Source organism: Lepidochelys kempii, chromosome 1 (assembly GCF_965140285.1).
Source record: "Lepidochelys kempii isolate rLepKem1 chromosome 1, rLepKem1.hap1, whole genome shotgun sequence".
In the NCBI taxonomy this organism is placed as follows: Eukaryota; Metazoa; Chordata; order Testudines; family Cheloniidae; genus Lepidochelys; species Lepidochelys kempii.
The window spans coordinates 303,122,358-303,135,572 of NC_136380.1; the positions used below are offsets into that span (position 1 = coordinate 303,122,358).

Here is a 13,215-nt window from a genome sequence, read left to right on the forward strand (position 1 = left end):
GAAAATTCCTTCCCAAGCCCACATATGGTAATCAGTTAGTCCCTGAGCATGTGAGCAAGAACCAACCTGCCAAGCACTGGAGAGAAAAAAATTGAATTCAGATCTTTTGCTTCAGCCCATTCGCCTAGTCGCTAGACCAAGCTGGGTGTTGGAACAAATTCTCCCCTTTGGTATATGGACAGAACTCCCATTGAGTTGAATATGTGGTTGAAGGGGAGACTGGGCCCATTTTATTGGCATTGCATAAGAAGCGATAGAGGACAATGTTCTCCCTTCTGCTCCCTGGTGCAGCAGGGAGCGAATTTCCAGAAAAACCACAAAAATTTGGTAAGGAAAGGTTGTCTTAAGGGGAAGAGTAGCAATATTCTTTCCTGCTGTTTAAATATTTTAGACTCAGAGGCTGTCTGCAAGCTGATGCAAGCTACAGGCCTCAGAAGTAGTAAGCTGCAGATCAAGAGAAGAATGACCAGCTGAACGAGAGTGAAATTGGAGAGAAGTGTCATATTCCTCTCAAAGCAGCATAAGCTACAATACAGTCTAGTTCTGTAACTTTATTATACTACAGAAGGGCTGGGTAGGAGTGCATGGCTGCTGGGTGCGTAGCCAGTGGCAGCATGGAAGACAGGCTGCCATGCTATGCGGGAGCCTGGAAACATCATGGATGGGCCAAAATTAATGAATGGCCATCCCACTGCCCTACTGGACACCTGACCACTAGGGACTGAACAGACACCACCAGCCCTTTTCACAAAAAAATGTAAGCTGAGTTTTGACCCAGTCTAATTGCAAGACTATTTATAAACTAATTGATAAACAAGGAATGTGAATACTAAAAATATCCAGTTAGCTAAATATATGATACGGGGAGAGAAGATTGGGTTTAAATTCAAATTTTAAGTAGAGGCTAGAAAGTACATTTGGATTTTTAAGACATACTCCATTGAAAGACATACTCCATTTTTAAGACATACTCCATTGTTTGTTGTGTGCTTGCTTGCTTGCCGTGTGACTGCTTGATTGAAGTTTATAGTGTAGTCTGTTTGGAGGGCTCTGTGCAGAGCCTAGCAGACCTTCCTAATGAGGGTCTAGTATCCTTTGATCCCTAATCCCTTTGGGATTCTTAGATAAGGGGGCGGGGCTAATTCAGGGAGAACAGGGGTTTAAAAAACCAGCTCCTTAACAACCAGAGGAGATAGCAAACAGGGGAGTTTTGTGAGGGAGTTTAAAGCCAGATACATCTAACAAAAATTCTCTAAACACAGGAAAATAAAGCCCTCCCCCTAGAAAAAACAAACAAAAAGCCCAAAGAACAAACAAAAAAATTCCAGAGTAAAAATAATGCTGGTAGAAGTCCAGCAGCAGAGTGAAGGCTATCCAATTTATTGCACGGAATGCAGCATGTAAGATTACCTGCCTTGTGAGCAAGTGGTGTATGTGTGCATTTGCTGCAAGCAACTCAGAGCTCTCGGGGACTGTGGGCTTGTCTTCATGTACAGCACTACAGCAGTGCAGCTGAACCAGAGCTGTGCCACTGTAGCGCTTTAGTGAAGATGCTATTATGCTGACAGGAGAGCTTCTCCTGTTGTCATAGTTAATCCACCTTCCCAAGAGACGGTAGCTATATCAGTGGGATAAACTCTCCCATCAACAAAGCACTGTTTACACAGGGGGTTAGGTCAGTATAACTATGTTGCTCAGGGGTATGGATTTTTCACAGCCATGAGCAACAATGGTATATCGATAGAGGTCTGTAGTGTTGCCCTGGTCTGAGTTCGGGCTCTTGAGATCAGAGTGGCTGAACTGGATGAGCTAAGGGAGACAAAGAGGTGCATAGATAAGACTTTTCAGGACACAATAGAGCAGTCCCACTCCTAGCCTGATAACCTCTGTGCTGTGGAGGAGGATGAAAGTCTCGGGGAAGGAGAACATCAAGTTGCAGCAGAGGGAAATGATCCCATAGTTGGGACCAACCTTCCAGATGATGGTGTCATGGTATCCTCTCACACTGAGGATACCCCTCTGGGGGAGTGTACTCCAGTTATTAGGAAGAGACAGACATAGGCATCGACTCTGTGGGTGCTGCGGGGCTGCTGCACCCACAGGGAAAAATTAGCGGATGCTCCACACCCACTGGCAGCAAAGCTCTCTCTGCCCCCCACCACGTGCCACGTCCCCACTTCTCCCCCTCCCAGCACTTCCCACCCGCCGCCTAACAGCTGTTGGTGGTGCTTAGGACTTTCTGGGAGGGAGGGGGAGGAGTGGAGACGCAGTGTGCTCAGAAGAGGAGGCGGTAAAGAGGCGGGGCAGGGGCGGGGACTTGGGGGAAGGGGGTGGAATTGGGGAGGGCAATGGTGGGGCAGGAGCAGGGCCAGGGTATGAGGGGGTCGAGCACCCATGGGGCAGAGGGGAAGTCGGCGCCTATGGAGACAGATAATAGTAATGGGGGATTTGATTACTAGAAAGTTGGATTTATGGTGACCCGGAGAACTGCCTGGTGAATTGCCTGCTGGGTGCGAAGGTTGAGGGCCTCATGAGACATGTAGATAGACTTTTGTGCAGTGCTGGGGAGGAGCCAGTGTTCGTGGCACATGTAGGTATCAATAACATAGGGATAGGTAGGACAGAGGTCCTGGAGGCCAAATTCGGACCGCTAGGTAAGAGATTAAAGTCCAGGAACTCCACGGTAGCATTCTCTGAAATGCTTACAGTTCCACATGCAGGGCCAGTTAGACAGGCAGAACTGCAGGGTCTCAATGCATGGGTGAAACATTGGTGTTTGGAGGAGGGATTTAGATTTATTAGGAACTGGGGAACCTTTTCGAAAAGGAGGAGCCTATACAGGAAGGATGAGCTCCACCTAAACCAAAAGGGAACCAGAGTGCATGTAAAATTAAAAAGGTTGTAGAGGAGTTTTTAAACTAAGGTCTGGGGAAAAAACAACAGGTGCGGAGGAGCACATGGTTTGGACCGAGACATCCCTTAGGGGAAGATTTATTAAAGGGGATTCTCTATATCTTAGCAAAGAGAAGAGTATAGAAGCTGATAAAGTACATGCAGAAACTGAACAGAAAGTCACATGAAAAAGAGTCCTATTTCAATTACATCAAATAAAGGCCCACAACTAAATATTGACAGATTTTACAAGTGCTTGTATATAAATGCAAGAAGTCTAAATTCTAATATGGGTGAATTTGAATGCCCAATATTAAATGAGGATATTGATATAATACATATCACAGAAACTTGATGGAACAATGATAACAGGACTTGGTAATACCTGGGTACAAAATATATAGGAATGACAGAGAAGATCGTGCTGGTGGGGGAGTGGCACTATATGTGAAAGAAAGCATATAGTCAAATATAGTATAAGTCTTAAATTAATCAAACTACTATAGAATCTCTATGAACAGAAATTCCATGCTTGAATAATAAGAGTATACTACTGAAATCCTGACCAGGGTGGTGATGGTGATGGTGAAATGCTCAGGGAGATCAGAGAGGCTATAAAAATAAAAAAATCAATAATAATGAGGGATTTCAACTAGCCCCATGTTGACTGGGTATGTATCACCCTAGGATGGAATACAGAGGTAAAATTTTTAGACACCATAAATGGCTGCTTTTTGGTGCAGCTAGTCCTCAAGCCCACAAGGGGAGAGGCAATTCTTGATTTAGTTCTAAGTGGTGCACAGGATCTGGTCCAAGAGGTGAATTTTGCTGAACCACTCAGTAATAGCAACCATAATGTAATTAAATTTAACTTTCTTATAGGGGAGAAAATACCAAAGAAACCCACCACAGTATCTTTTTAACTTCAAAAAGGGGAACTGCACAAAAATGAGAAAGCTAGTTAAATGGAAATTAAAAGGAACAGTCACAAAAGTTAAAGGCTTACAAGCTGCATGGAAACTTTTTAAAAACACCATAATAGTACTAAATGTACACCAGAAATAATAATTAAAAAAACAGTAAGAGGACCAGAAAAATGCCACCATGGCTAAACAACTGCATAAAAGCAGAAGTTAAGAGACAAAAAGAGATCCTTTAGAAATCAGAAGTCAAATCCTACTAAGGAAAATAGAAGGGAGCATAAACTCTGGCAAGTCAAGTGTAAAAGTATAATTAGGCAGGCAAAAAAAGAATTGAAGAGCAACTAGGAAAAGACAAAAACTAACAAGGTGCTAAAAGAACACTGAAAGAAGATAGGGCCGTTGCAGAGATGTCAAATGAATTTTTGTCACAGTCTTAACTGAAGAGGATGTGGGGGGAAATTCCCACACATTAGCCTTTTTTTTTTTTTAGGGTGACAAATCTGAGGAACTGGCCCAGATAGAGGTGTCAGTAGAGGAGGTTTTGGAACAAATTGATAAAGAGTAATAAGTCCCCAGGACCAGATGTATTCACCCACGAGTTCTGGAGGAACTCAAGTATGAAATTGCAGAACTACTAACCTATCATTTAAATCAGCCTCTGTACCAGATGACTGGGTGATACTTAATGTAATGCTGATTTTAAAAAAAAGGGCTCCAGAGGTGATCCTGGCAATTACAGGCTCACAAGTCTAACTTCAGTACCAGGCAAATTAATTGAAACTATAATAAAGAACAGAATTATCAGACACATAAATGAACACAATACAGGTAGACCTTGGACTTATGACACCCGATTTACGTCGGATGCCACTTACAGCGCTTTTCAATTGACTGCCCGTTTCACACCTACGATGCTTGTTTTGCCCTTATGACACTTTATTTACATAAAGTTCGCTTGAAATCACTTCCTGGTTGCATTATACTGGTATGGAGCTGGAAGGGGTCACTTATGATTGGCTTCAAGGCAGCAGGGTAGCTTGTTGCTGGGTGGGGTTGCCGCTTATTTTTGATTGGCTAAGCCCAGGGCTGGGAGCCAATTAGAAAGCTTGAACAGTGATTGGCTAAGGCTCAGCATATGTGCTGTTCTCCCTGGCTTTCTGAGCCTGTGTTGCCAGCATTCTGGGCAGTATATGTGAGTTTATATGTTTATTTGAATGCTGTTTACAAAATACAGTGTACAGTAAATACATTGACATTGCAACATTAGTCATCTATAATTCATTTAGTACAAAAATCTGGGTTACTGTGGTGAAAATAGTGTATCAAGCCTTGGTTCAGGAACCAATCTCCCCTTCATACCATTGATTCCTATGGGAAAAGCGGTTTCGACTTACAATGTTTTGACTTACAATGCAATTCTGAGGAACAAATTGTGTCGTAAGTCCGAGAACTCCCTGTATGTTGGAGAAGAGTCAACATGGCTTTTGTAAAAGGAAATCCTGTCTCACCATTCTATTAGAATTCTTTGGGGATGGCAACAAATATGGACAAGAGTGGCTATAATGTACTTGGACTTTCAGAAAGCCTTTTACAAGGTCCCTCACTAAAGTCTCTTAAGTGGAGTAAGCAGCCCTGGGATAAGAGGAAAGGTTCTCTCATGGATCGCTAACTGGTTAATAGATAAAGGGAAGGAATAAATGGTCAGTTTTCACAGTGGACAGAGATAAATAGCAGGGTCTCCAAAGATCTGTACTTGGACCTGTGCTGATCTGGAAAAAGAGGTAAATAGGTGTGGCAAAAGTTGCAGACAATACAAAATTAATCAAGATAGTTAAGTCCAAAGCTGACTGAAGAGTTACAAAACCTTCTCACAAAACTGAGCGTTGGGGCAACAAAATGGTAGACGAAATTCAACTTGACAAATGCAAAGTAATGCATACTGGAAAACATAATCCCAACTATACATGTTTTGTCCCAGCATACTAACCATATGGGCATTCCTAGATTAACATAGAATCATAGAAATGTCCCTGACAGGTGTTTGTCTAACCTGTTCGTAAAAACCTCCAATGATGGAGATTCCACAGCCTTCCTGGTAATTTGTTCCAGTGCTTAACTACCCTTACAGTTAGGAATGTTTTCCTAATGTCTAACCAAAAATCTCCCTTGCTGCAATTTAAGGCCATTATTTCTTGTCCTGTCCTTAGTGGTTAAGGAGAACAATGTATCATCCTCTTCTTTATAACAACCTTTTATGTACTTGAGAATTGTTATCGTGTCCGCCCTCAGTCGTCTCTTCTGATGAAACAAACCCATTTTTTTCAATCATTCCTCATGGATCATGTTTTCTAGACCTTTAATAATTTTTGTTGCTCTCCTCTGGACTTTCTCCAATTTTCCACATCTTTCCGGAAGTGTGGTGCCCAGAACTGGACACAATACTCAGGTTTGAGGCCTTATCAGTGCTGAGTAGAGCAGAAGAATTACTTCTCCTGTGTTACAACACTCCTGCTAATATATCCCAGAATGATGTTCATGGTTTTTGCAATAGTATTACAGAGTCACATTTAATTTGTGATACACCAGTGGTTTTCAACCTTTTTTTCATTTGAGAACCCCTAAAAAGTTTCAAATGGAGGTGCAGATCACTTTGGAAATCTTAGATGTAGTCTGCGGTCTCCCAGGGGTCTGCGGACTACAGGTTGAAGACCACGGTGATATACTATAGTCCCCAGATACTTTTCTGCAGTACTCCTTCCTAGTAATTTCCCATTTTGTATTTGTGCAATTAATTATTCCTTTCTAAGTGTAGTACTTTGCATTTGTTCTTATTGAATTTCATGCTATTTAATTCAGACCATTTCTCCAGTTTGTCAAGATCATTTTGAATTCTAATCCTGTCCTCCAAAGCCCTTGCAACCCCTCCCAGCGTGGTATCGTTCACAAACTTTATACATGTACTCTCTATGCCATTAGCTAAATCATTTATCAATAAGATTAAGATTTTTGTCACAGTAATTTTTAGTAAAAATCAGGGACAGGTCATAGGCAATAAACAAAAATTCACAGGAGTCCATGACCTATCCCTGACTTTTACTAAAAATAACTGTGACAAAATGGGGCTGACTGGGGGCGGGAGGGAAATGAGAGCCTAAGCCCTGCTGTGGGAGATAAAGTGGGGGTCCAGCACCTGCTGCCACTGTGTATGACAGCTCCCTCCGGGGTCCCCCTGCTAACCATGGCAACTGAAAGCTGCGGGGGCCCCTGCTGCCCGTGGTGGCTCAGAGCTCCAGCTCTCCCTGCCGTCCATAGCGACTGGAAGCTGTAGGGACCCTCTGCTGCCCGCGGTGGTTCAGAGCTCCAGGGCCCCTACCAGCTGACAGCTCCAGCTCCGCCAACCCGGGGCTGAAATGGAAAATGTCACGGATGTCTCTGGAAGTCATGGAATCTGTGTCTTCCATGACCTCCATGACATAAGCTTAGCCTTATTTATGAAGATGTTGAATGGAACCAGACCCAGGATCCTCATGGGCCCCAACTCGATATGTCCTTCCAGCTCAATTGTGAACCATTGACAGCCATTCTCTGAGTACAGTTTTCCAGCCAGTTATGCACCCACTTTATAGCAGGTTTGTCTAGGCTACATTTATCTAGTTTGTTGATGAGCAAGTCATGTGAGACAGTATCAATAGCCTTACTAAAGTCAAGATATACCACATCTACTGCTTCTCCCCCATCCGCAAGGCTTGTTACCCTATCACAGAAGGATATTAGGTTGGTTTAATATGATTTGTTCTTGACAAATCCATGTTGACTGTTGCTTATTACTTTATTTTCTTCTAGGTGCTTAAAAATTGGTTGATTATTTACTCCATTATCTTTCTGGGTACCGAAGTTAAGCTAATTGGTCTGTAATTCTCCTTTTTATAGATGGGTACTATATTTGCCCTTTTTGCAGTCCTCTAGTATCTATCCAGCTGTAGCTTGTTGTAGGAGGTAACTGGGAAGAATTTGTTAGTCTGTGTGGTATGTTGGGGAGCAAATCTAATAAGTTGGAGGACATTGGGAAAGTGGGGGCTTTGAGAATTAGCTGGAATTACCACTGGAGGGGAAATGGGGTAAAACAGATCCGGATAACAGAATGGGTTGGTCCTCAACAGCATTTATGTCTTTTGAGAGGCAAGAAAGAATTGAGGCTGTAACCAAGTTTTTAAAATGTTATGTAGGGGATTGAGAGGGAAGTAGCTACTGCTTCTGGAAATGGATGGGCTCCATGGGTAGTAAAAGGGGTTTGGGGATGTAATGTGTATATACCCCATAAATGTCAACCAGCAGCCACCCTCACCAATTTCATTTTTCTCCAGATTTACCTCTTAGTTGAGGCTGTAATAACTTTTCCATCTCCACCTGAATCCAAATTACAGGTTGCTTGTGCACCCTTCAGGAGATGACTTCAGGTTTCTGGGGGCAGTAATTGCTTGTCTTCTTTGATGGCACTTTTTGTTGAGTGCCTCTTAGATGCTCAGAGAGAGCAGAGAGAACTCCCTTGACTTGTGCAGTCACTACGTTTACACACACACACACACACAGAAACATTACTTTCCTACGAAGAAATTTTTTTATTCTTTTAACAAAAAAACAAAAGCATCCCATTCTATGAGAGGCAAGACTTTGGAGTCCATTAGGCACAGGGAAAACTACATGTGGTACCTAAACTTGCTGACAGTTACTTAAACTTCTCTTTTATCTTCTACTGTAACAGTGAAACTAAGAAATAAAGTTCAACACATGATATTCTAAGTATGAGAATAACATTTCCTTGTAATTTTGATACCAGAGTGTAAAGCAATACAATATAAAGATAAACGCTGTGGCTGTTGGGTTAATAATTGATAGGTGAAAATGACATATGGCACTTTCTATTCCATTTCTCTAGTAAGAAGAAGCCAGAGCAAAAGAAATCTGAAGCCAGCAAGACCAAATCCAATAAATAAGATTTCTCTGTAAGTGTAGTTTCAAACAATGGCCACACTTTGCCTTTCCCATTAAATAAGATCATGTGTGATATTTTCTGTGGTACACAGGTTTTAAAATTAGCTTTTCCCTTTCACAAAATTAGCTCCAGTGCTAACTTGATGAAATTCTGTCATTTTTATTTCACTTTTTAATGTTTTGTGTGTATTAGAGGCCCCTTGTGCCTGTATTTCACAGAGAAAAGCATCCAGAATGAAACTGTCAAACATTTGGCTATTTGGCCAGTCCATTTGTAGAGAAATCACTGGGTTTTTCTGAAAATTTTGTCACCCAGATCCTCAGTCCTCTCTACCTCCCAAGAACTTAGTATACCTATGCCCCAGCTTGCCCTGATGCACTGAATGCAGCACCTGGAGATCTGGCACTTTCTGTTTTAGCCAGGTCCTTCATCCTATACTATGTAATTGTGGAAGGGGATAAGGAAACCAATTCACCATTGCTGAAACAAATGAAAAGGCTTCCTGGCTAATTACAGTATATTCTGTATGAGACCAGTCTACTGTGTTACTCCAGCGGTAGGAGTAACTCAGTGACTCGGCTGTACATCTTATCCCAATGAAATGTATTTGTGTTTACATTTTTTTAATTTAAAAAGTAGCTAAAAGCAGTTCTTGTTAATACAACTCAGTCTCTTCTGTCCTACCTCCTACTCAAAATAGTTCACTCCATTCAGCAGAAAAACTGCAGGAACCATGCTCCTTACCTCCAAAGCCTAGGCTGGAAGGACATTGTCATTAAAATAAAAAAAGTCTCTAGACTATGATGCAGTTCCCGAGTCGTACTTTTCTACCTGTTGGGACAGAGAATCCTTCCCTCCAGTTTTCCTGTGAGTGCCCATAAAAAGTTAAGTAGCACATTCCTCTCTGACACCAGTACTTCTGCCACCTCAAACAGTAGTTTCCTGGAGCACCTGAGTGAAGTTTTGTATGGTGAGGTAGTAGCACCAGTATGAATTAAAAGGGGTGGTGGGCCTCTCAGACTCTTTTCTTTTAAAAATTTCATTTCAAAATATTAGGCATAATGTTCAACATACTGTAAAGTACAACTATCAAAATATTCTAAAATGAGGCAGTCATTGTTATGCACTATAGCTATTATGAGTCACCAATAGCTCAATAGTGTGACATATGGGAGGCTGTTCAGCTAATTATGTGGGCTAGAATATCCTTATTCTCATAGTTTAATTTGAGGTCCGAAACTAGGTAGAATTATAATTTCTTTCTTTCTAATATAGCATCCATGTCCAAGCATAAATTTTTCTTTCCATGCATTTAGTGGATGGACACCACACAAGATGCCACCTCCAGCCTTTTCTTAGGCTTTAAACTATGGTTCTGCTTCAAGTGCTGTCCCTGTGGGTGCTCCACTTTAGGTGTTTGTGCTGTCAGCACCGGGAGCTGAAGTAATAGAAAATCCCGGCACCGCCAGCACTGCTAGAGACAGAGACTCTACAGGAGCAGGCTCCAATTTAGGAACTAAGGGGAAATCAAGACCCTGTGCCTCTGCACTGCGATGTACATTCATTCCACGGGCAGGCATCCAATACCGGCACCGGCTGTGCTGTCAGCATTGGGAGCCAAAATAGCGGAAATTCCTGGCACCGCTAGAGCCAGAGACTCTACAAGAGCCGGCTCCGACGCAGGCACTAAGGTGAAACCAAAACCCTGTGCCTCCGCATTGTGATCTACAAATGGTGGCACGGTGCCACTACAAAAGGCAGCTTCTTCAAAAGTGCACCTAACATGCACAGAGGCGCAGCCAGCAGCGCCGCCTTCTCTGCAGCCCTGGCACTGACAAGGAGGCAGCCCCAGGGACCAATCAAACCATCACAGCAGCAGTTCCTCAGACAGAGGGTTCTGGTATTCATCTCTGTCCCTGATCCTCCTATCTGCGGTACCAATACGAGAATGATACCCTCGGCACCAAGTCTCCTTGCGTCCCCGACATCACTCACTGTCTCACTCCTTATTTGAAGGAGGAAGATGAGGAAGAACAGGGAGCTATTCCCCCATCGGCTCCTATCCATCAGGAGTCAGTCAACCCAGGAGTCTCGCCTGGGGCATATTATGCTGTCCCTGGGTACTTACAGTGGTATGGGGACCCCCTATGCCGCTCCCATCCCAATGGGCATACTGGACTCCATGGGTCATATGCCCCAAACAAAGGGGGACTGCCCACCACGGCCAGACCCAGCACACAGTAATTCCCCACAGCTTCTGTACCAGCAGTGGTACCAGGGGAAGAGGAGAAAGAACCTCCACTCCTGCAGGGGACATCACTTGCCATCATTGTCCGCAGAGGACACCTTTATGCCTCCTCCCCCTAATAGTGGGGATGATTTCAAACTGTTCCATGGCTTATTTGAGAGGGTGGCCCTTTCTGGACATCTCTCTTGAGGAGATCCCGGTGATACAGCATAGGCTAGTGGACTTTTTGCATACAGCTGCTTTGTTTAAAAAAAATTGCCCTTCACATGAATGAGGCACTGATGGACCTTGTAAGGGTCATTCTTGTGGACCCCTATGGCTGCCCCTCCAGCTGGTGGGAGGTCTGACAGGAGGTGTGTACCAACAAAGGGCGTGGATTCAGCGCCTAATTTCTTAGTGATAGATGCAGTCCAGCGACATGGCATGCAACAACAGCCCTGAAACACAACTCATGATAAGGACTGGAAAAGACTTGATCAGTTTTGGCAATAAGGCTTACTCCTTGGCTATCCCTCATCTCCGCATAGCCAACTATGCAACATGACGAACAAAATACAACTATACAAACAAACACAAAAATGTCCAAATCGATTAACTTTATTGCCAAGGACAAGGGAGAACAATTCGCAGCACTTGATTCTGAGGACAGGGCTGCAACATCGTTGTCGATGGTGGTTGTAATGAGAAGGGCTCATGGCTCTATCTTTTTGGCTTCCCCGCAGAGGTGCAATCCACGGTGGAAGACTTGCCAGCCCCAATTATTTACCAAAAAGACAGAAGACTCACTCCACTCACTCACAGACTCACGAGTGACTCTCTGATCCTTGGGAACCTAGAACCCCAAACTGAAGAGGAAACAGAGGAATTACTTTACACCCCAGTGATACTACTGGCCAATGTATTCAAACAACAATAGGGTGATTTGACTCACAGGGTCGCAGACACAGTCCCTGAGGGGGCAACAATCTACTTCTCAAGTTGCTACATCCCAACCATCAACTTCCCCTAACAAGAACTCCAGTGGATGGACACCAATGCTTGACCTCCAATAATTCAACAAGTTTGTCAGAAACACAATGATTCCAGATGGTCCCACTATACACTATAAGCGACTGCCTGCTAAAAGTGTCAACCCAGTAGACAGCATTGCAAGCCACTGAAGAGGTGGTAACCCTCTTCATGAATCTGGGCTTCCTAATAAATACCGACAGTACATCTAACAACAGTGCAAGAGCTGGACTTCATTGGGGCCCACCTCAACTCTATCAAGGCTATAACCTCACTACCAAGACACCGTTCTCTCACTCTCACCAGCCTCATACCCACTGCGTGAAATAGCCCAGGTATCTGCCAGGACTTGCCCCCAACTCCTTGACTACATGGCAGCCACAACATTTGCTGTCAGACACACCAGATTAAACATCCATTGCCTACAAGGAAGGCTATGTATCAACTTTGTTCCACACAGGCATGGCATAAACATGCACCCCACGATACTGGGCAAAATAAAGGACTCCCTTCTCTGGTGGGCAAAACTGACCAACGTATGCACGGGAGCACCCTTCATTCAGACCACAAATGCCTCACTCCTGGGATGCGGAGCACACCTGCACCCACATTCTATATAGGGGATCCCTTGCAGAATCCCTTCAACGTATAAACCTATTGGAACTTCAGGCTGTCCGCAACGCTTCCTCCCAATTCCTGCCACTCATCAAGGACAAGGCTATTTGAATCCATGAATCTCACTCCCACTTCTGTCTCACCCACTGTCCCAGGACTCAGGCCGTGTCCTGGATCCACAGAAACTCCATCTCAGAGCATGGCTCCTCCATGGCTCACGGAACCTGAGCTGACCTGTTCAGATGAGATATAAACTATAGTTACACAGTTGAACAGAAATGAACTGTCGCCCATACACCCTGAAGGGGAGACAAGTTAAGACCTGGTGCCAACTAAAACGGATGACTTCCATCCCAGGGACATTACCCTCTATACTGCGTTACCTATTAGAACTCAAATGGTCAGACCTATACATGAGCTCGATAAAAGTCCATCTACCTATCATCACAACATTCCACCCCAGGTGGATTGCCATCCTGTCTTTATCCATCTACTAACCCAGTGTTTCCTCAGAGGACTCAATAATGCATACCCTG

The 13,215-nt window shown here is 43.7% G+C and overlaps 1 protein-coding gene across 3 annotated transcripts in view; it reads left to right on the forward strand.

Annotated features, from left to right (window-relative positions):
- LOC140905226 (uncharacterized) overlaps positions 1-10,179 on the forward strand; it is a 78,892-nt gene extending 68,713 nt beyond the window's left edge. The window contains exon 10 of one of the 3 annotated variants that reach the window (XM_078851143.1): positions 8,752-10,179. In XM_078851143.1, coding sequence (XP_078707269.1) covers positions 8,752-8,809 — 58 coding nt within the window. In that variant the 3' untranslated portion in view covers positions 8,810-10,179. The remainder of the gene's footprint in view (positions 1-8,751) is intronic. The other 2 variants (XM_073328117.1, XM_073328115.2) reach the window with 2 other exon arrangements.
- Positions 10,180-13,215: the final 3,036 nt, after the last annotated feature.